Here is a 20,032-nt window from a genome sequence, read left to right on the forward strand (position 1 = left end):
TGGAAGGGATGACCTGGAGCTGGGTGGACTCTTATGTAGGAAGGATGTGGTACTGGCAGGCAAGGACTGGAGGTGCTGAAGTGCACAAGTGACAGTAAAGAGGGTTCCCAGTGCGTGGCACTATAGTTAAGCTCTCTGGGTTGGGTCTGTGAGGTAGAGCATGGGGGACTCTCCCTGTCCCCTTCTCAGTCATCTGCCAGAGGGTTTCCTGCTCCCTCCAACCCCTCATCAGCTGGAGAGGGATTCACAGCAGGGGGGACCAGGGGAACCAGGGCTAAATCCTTATCCAGCAGGGCTCATGGCAGCACTGGCCCCATCTGTGTATGTGGGCACACCCTTCAGGAGTTACAGGGCTGTGGGAAGGGGAGGGGGATATGGAGCAGAGAAAAGGGAGAACAGCAGCTACTGTGGGGGAAACCCACGTGGTTTGGAAGGAAATGTGTTTTCTGTGGCTGGCCTGGATCTCCAGCCAGGGTGGCAGAAGATCTCTCCCTTACCCTCTGCAGCTCTCAGCCGGGCTGCCTGCAGGCGCTGGGAAGGTGCTGGCGTGCCTTGTCCTGGTACGGACACACCGGGAAAGCTGTGAGCTCTTCCACTTGGTTAAATTTGTCACACCAGCTGCGGCTTAGAGAAAAGCCTTCCCTTTCCCCGCCCTCCTGCCATCAAGAAGCTGCTGAAGGAATCAGGTCGTTGATCCCACAGTAGTGAGGCCCCTAATTAGCCCAGCTTCTCTGAGTCTGCCGCGAAAGCCGGCTGTGTGCGAGGCAGCTCAGGGACCCATGGCCCCCAGCGTGGGGGAGAGGGGGCCCCCACGCAGGCAGGAGCCGGGAGAAGCAGGCAGAAAATGGCAGTGCGTCAATGCATTAAATATGAGGAGAGGCTGCCGAGCCTGCTGCTTTTTCCCCATGTCCCCCTGCCTGGGCTGGGGACGCGCTTTCTGGGTGACAGCAAGGGCAGGCAAGCACGGAGCTGGGCTCACTGCAAGCAGGAAAAGCAGCAAGGAGGGGCAGCTCTCCCCAAATTCCTCTTGCAGGCACGCCGTGCACATGAGGCCCCAGCTCCCCTGGGCCTCCCTGCTTGCACACGTTTAATAACGATTGCTGGGCTGGGTAATAAAGTGCTGTTTAATAGTGAATCGATCTGGCAGCCGGGGCGGGCAGGGAGTGCTGGCTGTCAGCAGTGGTGGCTGCCGCGTGCTGACCCAGCCTGGTGGCAGCAGCACGGACGGGGACACTGCCACAGCACCCCCTCACCTCGGCACCTGGCTGCCCCATGTGGGCTCTGCTTGTACCCACCTCCAGTGTCAGCAGAGCACCTGTGTGGGACACAAACGATGGGTTTTTTTTCCCCTTGTAGTAGCATGAAGGGGTTTCTTGTGATGGGGGTGGCATTTCCCATCCTTTGGGTGGCTGGTGAAACAGTGGTGTCAGGTCCCTCGTGGCCTGGGACATCTTGTTTTCTGTGGCTGTGGTGTGCTTGGGGTGAGGCCCCCACCTGGAGAGGAGGGTCCCCAGCATGGAGTCTGTTCCCCAGGGCAAGGGCCAGCACCTTGCTGGGGGTGGCTGGTGTCCCAGGCCATGGCAGCTTTTGTCTTTTTGTCCTCATGGTCCCTGAGCAGCAGTGGGGTGTGGAGGCAGCCTGGGCACTGCGGTACAGGGCACAACACCCGCAGCTCACAAACAAGGACGTGTGGCCTTGATCACATGGGAATGTGCACACTGCTGCGCAGGGATGTGCCACACGGGGCCATGTGCACACTGATGAATGGGGACGTGCACACCAGGACACTGGGACACATGCGATGTTACAGTGGGACACGCGCACCCGTGTACGGGGTTGTGCCCCTCAGTGCATGAGGCAGCTTCACACATGGCGATGTGCACACCGGGGCACCAGGACCCCCACGGTGTCACACTGGCACACGGGGACGCGCGCGATGCTACACCGAGACCCGCCTGCCCGCAGAAGGGCACGTCTTCCCCGGGGCCGCCGTGGGGCCGACCGCCCCGCGTGTACCGGTGCTGCGGGGCGGGGCGCGGCGCCCGGGGGGGGGTTCCCATTGGCTGCCGGGGCTGTCAGCGGGGCAGAGTGACAGGTCCGGGCCGGGATTAGCGCGGCGGGGAGCGGCGGGCAGGAGCCGGTAGCACCGTGCCGTACCGCGCCGCACCATACCGTGCCGCGCCCGACGGGGCGGACCAGACCGAGCCGTGCCGTACCGTGCCGGCGGCAGCGCGGAGCCGCGGCGCGCAGGATGCGGCGGCGGCGGCGGCACTGCCGGTAAGGCGCGGGTAGGGAAGCGGAGCGGAGCGCGGCGGGGGCCGGAGGCCGGAGCGGGAGCTGGGAAAGTTGCAGCAGTTGTTGCGGGGTCGGAACGGCTCATCACCCTCCCGGCAGCGGTGGCCGGCGGGCGGTGGCACCGGGCTGCGTTGGCACCGGTGGATGTCCGGCAGAGCCGGGACCCGCTACCGGGGAGCGGTCCCGGTGTGCCGGTGCGGCGGGACGGGTGCGGGGCTCCTGTCCGGGCTGGGAGTGCTGGGTCGGGGCGCGGCGGGCGGCTCGGGGCGGGGAGCGGGCAGGCGGGCGGCTCCGCCGGCCCTCCTGGCCGGGGGGGGCTCCCTCCTCATCCGGATGGATGTCACATCCACTCAGGGCTGATCCCGCCGAGACGGGAGGTGCCGGGCGAGGGGAGCCGGGGAGGGAAGGGCAGGCTCAGCCCCATCTTGGAGGGGGAGGGGGCACGTCCCTCGCCCCCACAGCCCGTCGGGAAGGGATCCCCTGTTTGTCCCACAGCCTGTTTTCCTCCTTCCCTGCCATCACTGCTGACAGTGGTACCACGTCCGACACACAGGTAACGGCCCGTGGTGTGAATTCAGCCCCCAGCCCTGCACCTCTTGCTTCCTTCCCATCCCTGTCCTGTTCTTCGCCCGTTCCCCTCACGTCCTCCCCCAGCTCCTGCGCGCTGTCCTCACGCACCCCTGTCGTGGGTGTGCTCTTCCCCCGCAGCGTAAGCAGTCCCTGCTGTCTGCTGCCGTCACCCCGCGTCGCCCCGCTCAGCCAGGCGGGCGCCCGCACCGGGAGTAACCATCCCCTGTTGCACCGGGTACAGCTCAGAGCAAGGGCTGGGAAAGATCCTTGGGCATCCCTTCGGCCGCTGAGAAGGGACAGTCAGGAGGAGCAAGTTTCTTGTATGTGTGAGATGGTTTATTGAACAAATGAAATCCCCCACTGATGTGCAGCTCCCGGCTATCACACTGCAGCTCCCGAGTTTTTCTCTTTGAACGCGTGCCCTGGGCTGCCCCCGCAGCTGCCCTGTAAGCTTTCCTTTGCAGGACTTCTCCTGCCTTCAGGCACTGGGACCAGCAAGGCTTCCTCAAGCCCACCGGTGCCTTACAGCCCAACCCATTCATCATAATGATTTAAAGAGCATCAATTTGATTCACGATTCAAATCAGCAAGCAGGAAGCCTTAGCTCCATCATTGATTTTTCATCTCTCTTGCATTTGTGCTTTTTACCTTCCATTATTAAAGAAAAGCTCACTCCACAGGATGGTGTAGCCATCCGGCTTCGGTGGCTCGCAGGCGGGCATGGCCTTTACTCTGAATTTGATAATTCTCCTTTGATAACCAGGAGGACACACTGTGCTTACCCTATTTATTTTAGCAATAACTCACATGTATTGAGATAGGTTGTTTTTTATAGATTTGTTATGTTACAGCGAATGCCAACTATTCCTAGTGATAACTTCTTTTCCTTGGCATGTGTGTCAGTCTGCGTTGAGATAAAAAGTGGAATTTCATTTGAAATATATAAAACCCACATCTTTATTATTTATCAGTTAACTTCAGCAACCTTGAATGTGAACACAAGCATAACAGGGAAAAAGGCTGTAAAAACAGTAACTGATATATTAAACAGGAGAGTATATTTTTGCGGTGAGTGAATTACAGATTGCTGCTGCTGAGCAGGAGCCAGATTTTTTTAGCAGTGTGATAGTGCAGATAGATGGGCGCCTGCCCCAGGGGGGTGATTTGGACTATTTTATTAAGAGTTATGTCTCTGCATCTCTGAAGCCTAAACACCATTGAAAATCCAGCCCAACATCCTTCAGGAATTTAATCCTGTCTGGTTTGTACTCGGGAACAGGGAGGAGAAATCATGCTTTCCTCTGTTTGCAAATGGCATTTGGTTTCTCACTTTCAAATGATGAGATCTAAGCGAGGGACTTAGTATCTTTGGCATCTGTCAGAAGGCAAAAGCAGCCAAGGCAGAGTCTTCTCTGCACACCAGGAATTCAGAGGAACTCTAGGAAGGATGAGTACAAGTTTTAGCTCCACTGTGAGAAAGAAAAATGTCAGCAGCCGTGCCAGCGGCGCTGATGGGGGCTCCATGTCCTGCCTTCCCCTGCTGCTGTGGGCTGGCTGGTCTCACCTCTGGATGAACAGTCTCTGGGCAGAGACAGCTGCTGGGCAGGTTATCTGTGTGCAGGGCGGCCGTGCTCTGTTCCCTCAGGGATGGACTGTCGTAACCACTGCTTTTTGGATCTGCGGGTGTTGACAGCTCTGTCTGTGCCACCGATAGCGGCTTTGGCATGTGCTGGTGTGACACACTTTAAACCCAGGCTGACCTCCAAAGAGACAGGCTTCCTGCCCGTGCTGCTCCTGTTAAACTCCTCGAGCAAGTGGGACTGGAGGATGCCTCAGTGATCCAGTATATAATTTTTTTTCCCCCTTGTTGAAGTGATTTTAGTAGGCTGTGGGTAGTAAATATATTCAACCCACAGCAGGATGAATGAAACCCATTTTAAAGCGCACAGTGTGCTCTCCCACTTTGTCTGGGGTGCTGCTCTGTGGGGGAAGTGCCTGAGCATCCTGGCACCCTGGGAAGAAAGCGAACATCCCAGGCTGCCAGGGGACCAAGCAAAGGACTCCAGTGTCCCTGTGGTGGTGCTGGTGTGATGCCCTCAATGAACCTCACCTACTTCTTGCAGGATTTGAAGGGGGCTGTCTCACCTGGAGCATCTCTGCTGCAAAGGCAGGGCACCTTTCACCAGTCCTCCCTGTGGCCCCAGAATACTTCTTGTGCCCTTCCTCCCTCCCTCCCCTAACCAGCTCTCTTCGCCCTTGTTTCAGGGCTGCCTGAGGATGCGTCGCGCCTCGACCCAGCCACCATCTCAGGGGTGCTGGGAACCTGCCTCACCATCCCCGTGCTGCCCTGCTGGGCTCTGGATCTGACGCCTCCGTGGCCTCCTCCGGCGGGATGGCCCAGGCGGGGGGACCCGTCCGCTTCCACCCCGAGGAGGGCTGTGCCGCCTCGCCCCCACCGTTCGCCCATGGGGTAGACCGGAGGCCCTGGCTGGCGGGGGGTAGCCCCGAGGCCGGGAGACACAGCCCCCCACGCTGCCTCACCCCCAACCTCAACGCCGGCCGCCTCCACCTCCTGCGCAAGGGCCTGGCCCCCGATGCCCGCCGCTGCCCCCTTGGCCTCTACAACAGCACTGGCTCCTTGGCCCGCAAGCCGGTGGAGACGGCTGCTTTCGGCAATGGGAGCTGCCCTGGCACGGGGCGCCTGACGGCCCCCTGCACCCCACGGCGGGGCAGGCCCAGCCCGGCCCTTTCCTCCCCGGGCAGCCGCAGCCCGCTGGTGGCGGCAGCCCCGGAGGGACGCAGCTCCGTCGTCACCTTCCGCTTCATCGAGAAGGCCAGTGTGCGGACCCTGGGCGGCCTGCCGCCCCCACAGCCCCGCTGGGAGAATGGCCCCCACAGCCTCAGCCGCAGCCTGGAGCTCGGCAGGGACGTGGGGTCCCCCCAGCCCCTGCCCCTGCCCCAGGAGCGGCTCCTGCACACGCTGAAGCTGGAGGCCTCCGCCTCTGACCCGCTTCTGGCTGGCGGCCGGACCCTGGGGGGGACGCGTCCCTGTGGGAAGGAGCCCTGCGCCCTTGATGCCGGCTGCCTCTGCCACTCCCTTGCCAATGGGCTGCCAGAGGACTTCCCCGCCTTCGCCAGGAGCCCCCTGAAGCCGGAGCCCCGACCCCAGGTAGGTGCCGGGGTGCCCCGCACTGGGCACAGGCTCTGCCCTGGGGTCTGCCACCCACTCACCACTCTCCCCTCTGCAGGGCAGCGCATGGCCGTACCCCCGGCAGAGCTCAGCCCATGCCCAGCGCATCGCCAGGGCCAAGTGGGAATTCTTCTATGGCTCCTCAGACACCCCAAAGACAGGTAAGAAGTTGGGGGCGGATGCCCTCAGCCCAACTGACCTCTCCTTTGCAAGTCTGAATCTCTGCCAGGACTCCCTCTGCAGCTGCCCGTCCCTTGGGACTTGTCAGTGCCCATAGCTGAGATCCTCCCTAGATAGGTCAGTCCATGTCCTCCCCGGGGCTAAACCCTGCGTGCACCAGCCTCCCCTCAGAGTCCCCTGTGGCTGTGCAAAGCGTTGTGCAAAGGGGGTGATGCAGAGCCCTGACCCCAGCTCCCCGCTGCCTCTGCAGAAGGCCTTCGGGGTTCAGATGGGGGCTCAGGGCTGGCTGCGGGTGCACCAGCACCGACAGCACCTTGTCTCTGCCTCTCCCACCCTTTTTCCTTCTGGCTCCCCCTCTCCGTTCCCTGGTGCCCCTCACACACGTGACCCTGCTCTTGCTGTGCATGTGATCCCACAGAAGTGGCTCCCCAGCGCTCCCCGGTGCAGCTCCCTGTGGCTCTGAGTGCTTGGGGCTCCTTTGCAGGCTCCTCTGTCCCTGACTCCACTTCCCTGGCCGAGCCACCCCAGAAGCCTGTCCGCCTGCTGCCTGCCGAGCCGCCGGGGTCAGTGCCTGAGCAGAGCCTGAGCCATGTGGAGGTGGAGATAGAGATGTCTCCTCCGGGCGGCCAGAAGTCTGGCTCCTGCGAGACTGGGATTATAAGGAGGACAGTGAAGTACTCAGAGACAGACCTGGACACGGTGCCACTGAGGTGCTACCGCGAAACCAACATTGATGATATCCTGGCCGAGAAGGAGGAGGTGGATTCGGCGATTGAGAGCCAGAAGGACAGCGAGAGCAACCCAAGCTTTGGGGGCACACCAGGCAGAAGGAACAGCACGCCGGAGGAGCCCCCAGCTCTGGGCACAGGCTGCCCAAAGGATGGGCTGCAGAATGGGGACATGGACGAGGATGATGAGGTGTTTGAGGCAACAAGGAAGGAGAACCGGGAAAGGTGAGGCTCTGTGCATGAGGGCAAAAAGCTCCTCTCGCCCTCCTTATTATCCCCTGCATGGCAAAATGGGCTCTGCTGAAAGACTGAGCCAAAAATCCCAGTAGCTGCGTGTGGGGGTCAGAAGGGGTCCTGGATTGCCCCACTGGGACTGGGACTCAGAGAGAGCCCTCACTGCCCTAAGGAAAGAGTAGGGCAGCACAGGTGATCCAGCCCTGGCCGATGCACTGTGTGCCCTGCTCTCCTGGAGTGAGTCCTGCAGCTTAGGTCGCCCAGCTGAGCCAAGGCTTCCCGACGCGAGTCTCGCCAGGTTAATTACATCCTGCCCTGGTGCTGCCCGGCGTTGGGGTGACGGTGTCAGGGCACCTGAGCCCAGGCTATGTCCTGAAGCTGCTGTATGCTGGCAACTGCTGCCGGGCTGCCCTCCCCTCCCCCAGACAGCTGTGCTTCGACAGTGGTCCCTTTTGCTTGGCCTCAGTAGGTATTTGCCATCTTTGGGAAAGAGGGGGGATGCGTTGGGCTGGAGGACGCCTTTTGTTGTCTTTTGTGTCATTTTTCACTTGTGTGGCAAAACACTTTGTGCTGGGAGGCTGATGGAGTGCATGACACCAAGGTCAGTTGCCCACATGTGGGCAGCTAGCGCCATCTGAGCTGCTGTCTGGCACTGGCAATTAGGACCTATGGGAGATGGCATTTTGGCCTGGTGGCACAAAACTCTTCCCGTGGAGTGTCCTCTGGAGTAGTGGTTTGACCCTGAGGAGGGATGGGCATCATCAGCCTGCCCCAGGAGGCATCAGGAGGGGAAGGAGCTCCAGAGCACTGTGTGGGACAGCCGCTTGGAGGGGAAGGGCCCTGGCAGGGAGTGGGAGATGCCTGTGCAGGCAGAAGCAGCCGAGGGCATCTCCTGACGTGTATCGGCAAAGAGTCTTGGGTGAGATGAGTGGTCTCAGTGTCATCAGCAAGTGCTCTGCAGGAGTGGGAAGAGGTCTTGCTTGGGAAGCACAAAGCCGGGGCGATGCCTGGGATGCCACATGGCAGCACGCACTCACATAGCTGTGCAGAAGGCAGGTGGGGAGCATTTAGGTGGAATAAAAGGAAAAGGGAGGGTTTCATGTTGGTGGTGGGAAAAGATAATGAATAAAAAAAAGCCCAGTGGTGCCCATGTGCTGGAAAGGAGAAGCACGAAGGTGCTGGGCTGGTGGGGAGGGAAGGTGTGTGTCCCGAGACAAGCTGAGCTTCTGCCAGCTTGTCCAGCCCTTGCATCTCTGGTGGAGGAGACAGATACATTCTTCCCTGCTGCCCACACTGTCCTCAAACTTTGGATTCTAGATAAAAGCTGAAAATAAGCCATTTTTCATATGCATTTCTTTCCAAATGAATAGTGATGGAAGTTTTGAGTAAGATGTAAAGTAGCTATCCCTGCAAGCAAGTTCTTCAAGTCACTGTAACAGTTATCTTGCATAGTGATATTTTATTTCCAAATACATACTAGGCCACTACAAGTCCTATGAGCTGTAAGCCTAGACCTGCTTTTTGCCCTCTGAGACACCTTACTGTAGCTCCCCATACAGCACTGAAAAGCTTGGATGTGTCCTTAAATGCATTGTTGCCCCTAAAGATGGTGCTCCCAGTGTAATTACCAATGTGTATATAGGGGTGTCATGTTCATTTTACACGGCTTCTTTGTAGGCCAGTGGGTCTTTTGATTTTCAGCCCCCTGAATATTCCCCAGGTAGGTGTAGACCCTGCAAACAGTGTCTTGAAAATCCTGAGCCTCAAACCGTGAGCTTGTTTAGTCCCTGCATCGCAGCCCTGGATTTTTGCTTACGTGCTGTTTCTGAGCTCTGCAGCTGCAGTCCTCCTCCCTGTTTACCAGTCACCAGTATTGATGTTTTCTACTTCAAGCTTTCTGCTTTGCCTGCTCACAGGAGGGGGGATGCTGGGGTGATTAAGAAGCCCCTACATCTCCCCGGAGCCAGCACCATTCTGCTGCTGCAGGAGCTGCTGTACCCCAGGCTTGGCCCGGTAGCTGGGAAGGACCAGCCCTACAAAATTACTGAAGCACCTTTGGATGCCGATTTGCAGCATTTAAGACATGTAAATCCATTTGAAAATCTAGCCTTAAAGGTTTAGCACCCTCTGTGAGGGGGATTTTGGCTTGGTGCTATCTTGTTGTCCTTCATATTCTGGCCAAAGGGCATCTTCTTTGGTGATTTACCCTCCCAAAATAAAAGAGCGTGCTAACAGCTGGCCGGACATCGGGCTAAAAAAACCCAACACCAAATCAAATGAGACATGGAAAGCGACGGAAGAAACAGTGTCTTCTTCCAGCAAATCTGCTCCCTGAATATATTTCGAGTCAGATCTACCGACTCTAATGACTAGTCTAAGCCTTTACTGTCTTTATTCCCATTAGTCCCGGAGAGCCGAGACCTGTCATCGAGAGCGGGCTCAATTCCCTTCCTCCCTGAGCATCAGCAGCCGTGCTGGCTCAGCTGGAGGCAGGGCCTGGCTTGGACTGCAGCACCGGTGCCTTGGGCTGATAAGAGAGAAGAGGCTTTGCTGTGGGGTGCCCCACTCCCCCGAGAGCACAGAGGGCTGGCAGGAGGCACAAATGCCTTTTCTCCATGCAAGCAGAGCAGCCTCGCCCGGGGAAGCCCTTGGATCTGCTACCTGGGGAGGCTTTCCGGAGCCTTTGTGCTTGCTGCTTGGTGGAGAGGAAAATAGCTGCAGGGCAAGCCTTGTTGGGGATTAAAAAACTGTTATGGCCCTGATTTCATCAAATGCTTAAGCTTAGGCTTAGCCTGCCTCAGTAGCCACAAGGCTCTGATGTGCTGTGCTGAGGCTGAGCGTCCATCCCAGAGCCCAGTATGGCCACAGAGATGCAGCTCGGGGTGATGTTCCTGTGTCCCACAGGCTCCCGCTGATGGGGCTGCAGAGGGGGCACTCAGGGTGATGCTGGCAGGTGCCTGCTGATGAGCAGGGGGAGATGCCTGCAGCTTATAGCGGAGGACTGGGGGCAGTGTGACCCCAGCGTTACGGCATGGATGTGGCAGGAGAGTGTGGACAGCCGTGGGGGGACTGCAGCACCCGTGGTCAGCACCTGCGGCTGAGCACAGGCTGGAGTTGGACACTGAGCCCTAAGAGTGGGCAGCTGCTGAGCTGGAGATGTGCGAAGAACTCTGGGGGAGTGCAAGGAGCCGCTGGGGCTGGTCTGCGCGAGAGCTTTGTTCAGAGAAGAATAAAGCGAGGGGCTGCTGGATGGTGCTGTACAGCCTCACTTGCTTTGGGCTGAGCTGAGGCCCCCGCACAGCGCCTGCTGTGCCTGTGCAGGCAGGAGGAATGGGGCATGGTTGGGGCAGTCAGGGGTCTGGAGGGTCACAAGAGCATTTGGCAGAGAGAGAAAACCACTGAGGGCCCGAGGAGAGAGATTTTTTCCCCTCTTCTCCCCACAATGCCGAAGATGGCATGGCTCGGCAGCACCAGGAGGGGAGAACGGGATGAGCCCCTTCCCCTCCCTCAGTCATCACAGAGGCAGCTGCTGGAGTCCATTGCTCAGACCCCTGCAGTCCCCAGGGGCTTTGGTGCTAACAAGCAATGCAGCGTGGCTGCCTGCTGCTGGGATCTGCTTCCCCTCCGTAGCCACCTGGCCGTCTCCCAGGGAAGGCTAACTGTCTCTCCCACCCCAGCTCAAAGCTATTTGCTTTCCCGCTGCCCATCGCCCTTTCGCAGATGCTCGATTACAGCCTCTGCGTCTCCTCCTCTCCTCTGCTCCTCCCAGCTGCGTTTGTCTGGCTTGGTGATGGTGCGGTGACCCTTCTGGGGGGGGCCGGAGTGGGGTGTGGGGGAGGCTGGGCGGCGTAGCAGGGGCTGATGAAACGTCTAGGTCGGAGCAGGAGCGGTGTGTGCAGGCAGCATTGCGTCTGTGCTGCTGCGACTAGATCCTTCTGGAGCTGCACGGCTTTGCACTTGATATTTTGGGGTGGAGAGACTGCTTCCAGAGCTCGTATGGTGTGGACAAAACCAGCTGTGTTTTTTTTCTGTGGCTTGGTGACAATATAGTTTATCACAAGACTGAACCCAGCTCCCTCTCCTGGGAACAAGGTCCCTTCCATCTGCTGGCATTGTCCTCTCCGGCACAGCCCGTCGCCCTCCTTATGGATTCAAAGCACAAAATGAAGTCAGCGGCATTAGCTCGGTTTAGTAGCATGCAGCTGGGTGGTAAGGACAGTGAATGCACATTTGCATCTGTAAAGCTCATCTGCAGATGTTAAAGAGGTCTCTTCTGACTTGTCCTCACCAGAAAGCCACCCCAGAGGTGGCTGCTCCTGGGGCTTCTACGGGAATGGTAAGAGTGTTGAGCGATGCTTCCGTCAGGGAAACAGTGGATGGGTGAGAGCAGCCTCCATCCTGCCTTGCTTACCCATGTCTGGCTTAGCTGTGCTCCCCCTTGGAGCCAGCCGGCACTCTGGGGGAGTCAAGCTGCCAGCTCTTGGCCTGCTGAAGTAATCAGAGTAAGATTTTTGAGTGGTATGTGAAGGCTAATGAATGAGAATCATTTGGTGCTTGTAACAGCAACGCATCTTCTGAGCCCTCTGTATGAAGCTGTTTGTTCATAACAAATGTTATGACAAGCTGGAGCAGTTCCTCTCCTTTAATCAGAGGAGAGAGTGGCATAACAAGTGCTTTTCTGCCGCTTGAATAAAATGATAGAGGCTTATGAGAAAAGTAGGCTTTTAGGGCTGTGTTTATGCTTGTATGGCTGAAGCATTGATGTTCCCTGGGTTGGAAATGTCCCTGTTGTCACGTGCTCAGACTGATGGGCAGGCTGCACTTCACCTCATTTACAGGACAAAACACTCAGGGCTTCAGGGTTTAGAAACTCCTGTGTTGAGCTGGACCCAGATCTGTCTGTAAGACAGGCTGAGCTTTCCTGTGGGGCTGATCCCCAACAAGATGATGAGCCGGGACCAAGCCTGGCCTCTAGGATACTGGCCAGCTCAGGTCCCTGAGCCCAGAGCTGGATGTGAGGCTCCCTTCGTACTGCCTGGGGAAACCTAGGGCTCAGCATCACCTTGTACTGGGTCCCAGATGCCTCCTGGGACTCAGCATTGCCTTGTGTTTGGTCTCAGACTTCTCCTGGGACCAGCCAGCAGACCTCGCAGGTGAGTGTTGGTCATGCTCTGAGCATGGTGCTTAGTGACCATGGTGCTGTGTTCATGGAGGAAGGTGGTGTGCTCTCCTGAGCAGCTTCACGAGGAGCTTTCTGGGTGCTGGGAGCTCTGAAGGCTCATGGAAAATTCAGCCACTTCCAGATTTGGTTGGAAATGGAGCTGAACCACATCCTGCTTCTGGTGCTTGAGCCCTTTATTGGATCTAAGCTCAAGTCGAGTGACTGGGAGCAGTAGCCATCTCATAAGCTTCTTATGAGGATGAGCCACTAAAGGAACAAAAGTCTGTGATGCATTAAGGGAGAAGCATATGTCTGGAGGGAGGCCAGCCCTGTCCCTCTTCCCATGATGTCTTGGGCAGGCGAGGCATTTCCTTGGAGGTCTACAGATGTTCAGAGGAGATTTCTGCCCTCCCCAGTTCCCTTCTGGAGCAGTGCGTGGGCTTTTGTTTTGGGGCTTTGATCCCTTGCTCCTCAGTGACCAGTTCTTCTCACTTTCTTTCCCTCTAGGAGCATGGACCGAGACACACAGGGTATGCTCAAGTCTCCAGTGCCCTTCCTCCTAGGGCACAGCCTCTCCAAGGATGGCATGGATTCTTTCAGCAAGCATTTTGAGAGCATCATGGAGTCTCATCGAGCCAAAGGCACATCTTACACCAGCCTGGACTCCATCGATATCCTCTCCTCTCCAGCCCGCACCCACGGGACCTTTTTCACTTTTGACCTCCCAACCCTCACCCCTGAAATACAGGGACAGATCCGAGACAACGCCAAGCTGATCGAGGAGAACTTTGCTCCTCTGGCTCACTTGGAGCTGGACTCTGGGACCAGTTCAGCCACAGATGCCCCCTGGACGGAGAGGGAGGAGGAGCGGGGGAGACGAAGGAAGGGTGCTCGGCACAGCCCTTGCCGCTCAGAGGACAGCTTTGGTACTCCCTTGGCCTCCAACATGAGGTGAGTGACCAAAGTTGCTTGCTGACCAGCTGGGCCACCGAGGCTCAGAGCGGAGTCTAACCCTGTGTGGCATGTTTTGCAGCCAGTGTTGCGGGGGAAGAGGGGAAGGGCCAGGACTGGGTGTGCTGGGTTTTCTGTGAAGTGGCCGATCAGGCCAGTGATCACTATGGTGTTGTGGTATATGTGTTGGTGGGAGCACATCTCCTTTTTCAGCTTTGTTGGTTCTGGAGGGCTGTGAGGTTTCCTCCAGACTAGCAAGCAGTAGGTCCCAGGACTTTAATCCCACGGTGCTTCCTGTTACGGGACAGTCCAGTGTCCGTGGCGGCTGTGGCGAGAGGCCAGTTAGAAGTTGAGTACCAGTAGAAATTCAACAACCTTTTCCTCCTGGAGGCCAAGACTTCCTGATACTGCTGTGTCCCTCAGCATCCGAGTAGCAGCCTCCTGCTTCTTGAGTGCAAGAGTCCTGTGATCTTGTAGCTATTGTCCTGGCCTCCTGAACCTCCTCAGCCTTGTGTATATTGTGAGATGGAGGGCAGAGATGAACACAGCCCACCAGAGGCTCCCTGTACGTTGCTCCGAGCCTGCCTGCACCCGGGCTTAGGATGGCTGCCCCATGCCTGAGGAAATCTCTGGTGAAGCGGGCTGGGGGAGCTCAGCCCAACCACTTTCAGCCTGTCCCTATGTGAGACCATGTCCAAGCCGAGACGCTACCTTCCTGCACTCCTCCCCCTTTGAGCAAGATCTTGGGCTAAGGCACTTGTGATGTGGCAGGTTGGCAGGCTGCATCTTTTCCCTTTTCCAGGGTATGCTCATCAGGAGCGTTGTTGGGTCTGATCTGGATATCAAGTCTGGTCCAGTGGCTCAGCTGCAGAGCTGGCAGCTCTTGGAGATCTTGGTGTCTCAGTCATGCCAGTGCTGACCTTCCTGTTTGCGTTGCCTCCCTGCAAGGTCTCTCTGCCCAGTGACCTTCTGTGCAATGCCAGAGCCTCCTGAATCCCTCATCCACTTTCTAGGCTTCGGTCATTTCCATACCAAATTTTTGGGGGTTTGGTATTTTCCAGACCAAACCTATGTCACTTCTGTTCGCAACCTGTGCCATCCTCATTGCCTCAGCTTGAGGTGACCAGGTTGGGATCTGAGCTCTGTGTCCTCTCTGGTGTCTGCAGTCAAGAGATGAGAGTGGGGTATAGTATCTGCTCTATGGTCCCTGAATCACTCCAAGAGTGTTTTCAGGCAGAGGGACACCGGGTTAGGCCTTCCCTTTCTTTGGGACACTGAAACCAGACACATGGTGGCACAGAGGCCAGGCAATGTTTGGGTAGCAAAACTGGTGATGTCCAAGAGGTACGAGGCAGCGAAGGGTGGCAGTGTCCAGCTATAATCAGCGCTCTTTGCAGGAAAAATTGACTTCCTATTCCTCTGCCAAGGCAAGGGACTGAAACAGAGTATCCTGGAGAAACTGAGAGGACAGTGTCTGATTTATTGCCCACAGGGTGCCATTATACCACAGCAACACTGCTGCAAGGGCATGGGGAGGTGTGAAGGTGCAGAGCCAGAGCTAGCAGCAGCAATGGCAATAACGTGGCTTAACAGAGGTTTTTCCTCACTGGTTTATAATCAGTGGTGCACAGAGCGTGCTGGTAGTGTGGAGGACGCTGTGGCACTGTGCTCTCCTCTTAGCTCAGCTTTCAGAGAAGCACTGGGCTGCTGAACAGGCCATGGAGAGGTGTTGTGTCCCCCCTAAACTGTCCCTGGATCTTTGCTGAGCCCACCTTTGCTGAGCCTCTTGTAGTCTCTTCTCTCCTTCCAACCCTCACAAGCAGGAGTACCTCTGCTTTGGTGGCAGGGGAGTGCCGGGGGGACACCCAGCTGCAGCCCTCTGCACTCCCTGGCTTGGGCTTTCCATGGCATCGTTGAGTGCCAACCTCACCTTCTGTTACACACACACACAGAGCATCCCAAGCAACTACTTTCCCCATTTAGAAACAATTCCCTTGGTTATCGTTAGGTCTCTGCACAGCTCTTCTCTTAGTCCCATTCAGTCCCTGTTTCTTGCCCGTTTCCTGGGCTGCAGGTGATGTTCAGACGAGCCATGCTGCCTCGCAGCCAGTGAGAAGGTGTCCTCGCTCCAGCAGCGGCCTGAAGCAGAGGCTGCAGGAAAGACAGCGAGAAATGAGGTGTGGGGGAGCAGGGCCCTGCCACAGGCCCCAGCAGGCAGCGGCCCCGCTGTCTCTTCCCCGGCATGGAGTGAGCCTCCCCTCACAGCCCCCATAGGTGAAGGTGGACCGGGAGGTAGCTATGGTTGGGACCTGCTGTCTTGTGTGGTGGAGAGGAGTAGAGATTGGGACCGGCAGCCGGAGCTGGACTGGGAAACAGGGAAGGCATGGGGCACCAGGGGCTGAGACAGCCCATCGTCTGCTGGATCAGTCCTCAGGCAGCTTGGCTTTCTGGCAGGGGAGAGGTGCAAGAAGTTTCCTTTCCCCATCACTGGTGCTACCAAATTTCTTGACTCCGAATGGAGCTGACCATGAGGCTGAAGCTTCCCAAGTAGTTTGAAGGAGAAGTGTCTGGGCTGGTTGCTCAAAGGTTTGCATGAGCTGGAGTCAGCTGCTCCTGGTGCCTGGCAGGTCTGATCTGCTTGAGCGAGGAGTATCCTTGTGACACTCCCATTAAGGGGTCTTTAATGGAAATTGCTGTGGAAAGGAGCTCGGGAACCTCTGCAGCTAATGCAACATCACCAGTGCCAGCGGGGCCAGAACAGGGGATTTGCCATCATCTGTGGTCCCAAGTGGTACAGACTGACTGCCACCAGCTCAGGTGGACTGGGGACACCAGGCAGGGGGCTCTGTCATGGAGGCTGTGCTTTACGCTGGTTGTTGGTCTCAGGGTTGGCAGAGGTGACCTTGGGCTGCAGGGCTTTGGCTTGAGGGGTGACTGGTGACAAACACCAGCAGGTCTAGACCTGTGTGTGCTGCCCTTTGGCCATCCCTCTTGTGCCCCCAAAACCTTTGACGTTATTTGTTGCAATAGTTGGGGTGTGGATGGCTCTGCAGCCCATGACTTTCTGTCTCTCTCTGTGGCAGAAGCAGCCAAGCCAGTGATGCCCCCTGCATTGCTGGGGAGACGCGGTGTCCCCCACGGATGGTGGCCTTGGTTCACGCAACCTCGTGGCTCATGCCAAGGCTCCAGCGTCCCTCAGCACGCGATAGTCTGAGACCACGCTTTTATCTTGACCTTGCGCATGGGGAGGGTGCTTAAGTGCAGACCCAGCGAAGCCTCCCTGGGCGCTGGGATGCGTCCGCCTCCTCCGGTGGCCTTGGCTAAAAGGGAAGGAGCAGTGACTGAACAGCAAGGGTCCCGGTGTGGGACCCCCCTCCCCAGCCTTCCACAGCGGGACCCCCCCCGGTGGCACCCCCAGTGTGTGAGTAGGTTATTGCCCTGTGTGCGGGTTCCACTGCTCTCGCTGGGCAAAGGACTGCAGTTAAAGCAGCTTGTCCCTGGGGCTGTGACGGTGACCTGCAGAGCCCTCCTCTGGGGGGGTCTCTCCGGGGCTGGTGGGGTCCCTCTGGGGCTGGAGGGGGGCAGATGCGGTGCTGGTGAGTTGGCGGGGCAAAAGCCTGGTCAGCGCTGGGGACTGCGGGGAGGTCGCTCCTGCGGTGGCAGCCAGACTTTTGCAACTGTGGGTCCAAATCACCCGGCTTTGCCATGCTGCCGGGTGCGAGCGGGAGCCCGGAGCGCTGCCTCGCCCGCCGCAATCCCATACGCAGGCAGCCCGGGGCTACCAGCCCCATAGGCAGGGTGGGATGTAAATGGGCAAATTGTGTCATCCTGAGGATGCAAAACCCCTAAACATCCAGCTGCCCAGTTTCCCTTGCCCGTTCCACTCCTCCGGAGCCAACCTTGGCCCCAGGCACAGCCGTGCTGGTCCCTGAGGAGTGCCAGTGGAGGGAGGGGACGTGACTTGCCACCCCCATGAGAGGACAGCTAGGCAGGCTCTGCCGGGACCTGAATCGGGGGCATCGCCTGAGGTGGGACAGAAAGAAGGGCAGGCAGGAGAAGCAGCAGCAAAGGGCGGGGGAGGGGGGAGGGGGGGGGGGGAGGGAAACGACTGCAAACCGCTTTGGTGAAAAAGGCCAGATACCAGAGTGGGGGGCAGCACGCCCGGAGCCTCGCTAGAGGGAGAGCTCAGCCCTGGAGCTGCGGCTGCGTGGGAGGACCGGGGAGCCCGTAGGGCTGGCAGCCGCTCCAGGCGGAGGATGCACCGGGAGTGAAACCTTCTTCCCTGCCAGATCGCGTGTGCCGGAGCGCCGGGTGCTGCCAATAAGCTCCGCTGTGTTTCTTTATAAGGTCCCTTTTGTTACTGCAGCAGTCTCGGTGAGCCGGTCCCCCCTCCTCTGCCTCCCCCCCCCCTTCCCGAGGCCAGCGCAGGTCTATCAGCTGGCCTGAGCTCCCAGTCGGCACTGGGCAAACTGGTGAGATGATGCCCTGAGGGCTGTGCCAGTTTGGGGCCCTGTGGGGTGGAATCGGGGTGTGATGCGGGATGGTGTGGGGAGAGGGCTGAGCAGAGGAAGGAAGGCTACGAGGAAAGGATGGAGGTAGAGGAAGGGAGGCATGGTGTGGGATGGGAGCACAGGAGGGCCACAAGGCTGGGGCACAGGTGAAGAGGTCTCCCCACCAGCATTGGCACGGCAAGAAATGGGGCACAAGCCTGGGAGGGATTATTCCCCCCAAGCATTTCCATGTCAAGCTGTGAAGGGCAACAGGAGCCGGGGCACAGGATGGGGTGGCAATGCTGGGGGCTGCGGTGGGCGCTCCATGGTATGGAGGATGGGGGCAGCAGGCAGGGTGCCAGGGCTGTCAGGGCTGCCCACAGAGGCATGGGCAGCGGCACATCCACATGGGATGCAGCCCCTCACATCAGGCGTTAATTCCAGCCCCTGGGTCTGATCCAGAGGCCCTAGGCTGGGCTTTGCCTAAGGGTGTGAGAGACCCAGGTTTCCCTGCGCTGACCCCATGGCATCTGTGTCTCTGAAGAAGACAACCCTCCACCCAGCAGGTAAGTAACCGGATTTTAAGGCTCTCGGCTAGCTCCAGAAGTTGATTGGTGGGATTGCGGAGTCAGCCCCTGTCTTCTGCAGGAGCAGTTGTGCCCCCCACAAGAGGGGCTGGTGGGATGGGGTGATGGAGGACAGGCAGGCATCTCCAAAGGGGGCTGTTGCTGCAGGGAAGGCTCTGGAATTCTGCAGAGAAATAGGACTGAGGAGGGGCACAGCTGCCCGAAGTTCAGGAGCAGCTGCCTGGATATGGCAGCAGTAATGCTGGCAGGTGCCGCTGTGGCTGGGTGATTTGAAGACCAGGTCGGACTCCAGAGCTGCCAGAAAGCAGGACCAGTCCTGCCTGTGGTCGGAGGCTGGCCTGGCTGACCTTCAAGTGTCCTCCCAGCCCTAACTTCAATTCTGCGAGGAATGAACCAGCCCAGATCTTGGCTGTCATAAATCAAAGTCACTCCGCTGAGACCGATGGAGGGAGCTGCATTTATTTAGCTCAGCCAAAGATCCGGTCTGGTACATTCTTAGCAGCAATATTAGGCAGGCTGGGCTCGCTTGGCGGAGGCATTGGGCATCTAGCCATGCGTGCAGGGCATCAGGAATCGAGGGCAGAGTGCTACTCTGCCCCACACGTGTCCCTCATGGACTTGGACCAGGGTCCCTGCCCTGTCCCTTCATGGTGCAGGATGCAAACCAGCCTCCTGTGGGGACCAAGTGGCGCTTGGATTGTGGTTGGAGGTTTTGAGTTTCCTACAGCAGGTGTCTCACCTGGAAATGTGTCAGGCAGGACCTGGATGACTGTCCTGGTTTGAGCACACCCAGCTGAAACCAGTGGCCACCTGGCCCAGCCTGTCACCAGGGTCGTCCCTCCTTCCCCGCTCCTGGGGAGCAGGGTGTTGGTGCAACAAGGGTCCCATCATGCAGATGCAGTGTGGGAAGTGTCCCACCACGCAGATACATCGCTGCTGTCAGCCAGGAGCTGGAGGTCAGCCCTCCAGGGCAGGCTTTGCTGAGCTAGTGTCTTATTGCTGCCCCACATCCAGGAGAGAAGATTTGCTCCTGTTTGCTGACACCCATGGAAGGAACGTGGTGCCAGGTGAGCCTGGATTGTGGTGCCAAGGTGGAGAGGACATCAGGGCTCCTGCAGTGACATACTGCATTGCAGCCAGGGAAGGTGCTGCGCTGTCTCCTGCTGGGCTCCGGGCAGTCAGCCAGAGGAGGAATATTGGGGTGAGATGAGGATCCAGCTCCAGGAAAGAAGCATTTGGCCCTGAGAAGGAACATTTGGGCCCTGGAGAAGCACCTCGCACTGGAGAAGGAACGTCTGTGGTGCAGTGGCCCTGAGCAGGACCGTGGCCCCACAGCTGCTCCCTGGGGCTGGGAGCAGAACCTGGTCCTCATGCTGAGCTGGGGTGTGAGGGGGTCAAGGAAGAGCCTCTGTCCTGGAACAAGCCCTGAGCTGGATCGTGACCTTCCTCGCAGAGACCCCCAGAAGTGCTTTGCTGCTGCCAACACAGGCGCTGGGGACCTGAGCTCTCCAGCAAACACCTCCAAGGTGGCAGGGGGACCTGTGCTCCCGGCAACGTGGGGGGTGGCAGTGGCTGTCCTAGACAGGCAGCATGGAGAGGGATGAGCTAGTCCTGGGTCCACTCAGGGATGACTCATTCAGGCTCAC

General features: G+C 58.3%; 1 protein-coding gene across 1 annotated transcript in view; it reads left to right on the forward strand.

Annotated features, from left to right (window-relative positions):
- Window positions 1-5,257: 5,257 nt before the first annotated feature.
- Window positions 5,258-20,032, forward strand: part of PSD (pleckstrin and Sec7 domain containing) — a gene marked incomplete at its 5' end in the record, with an annotated part of 36,357 nt that continues 21,582 nt past the window's right edge. The window contains 4 exons of the mRNA XM_082486089.1: window positions 5,258-6,034; window positions 6,114-6,216; window positions 6,720-7,188; window positions 12,866-13,309. Of these exons, the coding sequence (XP_082342215.1) occupies window positions 5,258-6,034; window positions 6,114-6,216; window positions 6,720-7,188; window positions 12,866-13,309 (1,793 nt within the window). The remainder of the gene's footprint in view (window positions 6,035-6,113; window positions 6,217-6,719; window positions 7,189-12,865; window positions 13,310-20,032) is intronic.

This window comes from Vanellus vanellus (genome assembly GCF_965231255.1).
Source record: "Vanellus vanellus genome assembly, chromosome: 7".
Taxonomy (NCBI): Eukaryota; Metazoa; Chordata; class Aves; order Charadriiformes; family Charadriidae; genus Vanellus; species Vanellus vanellus.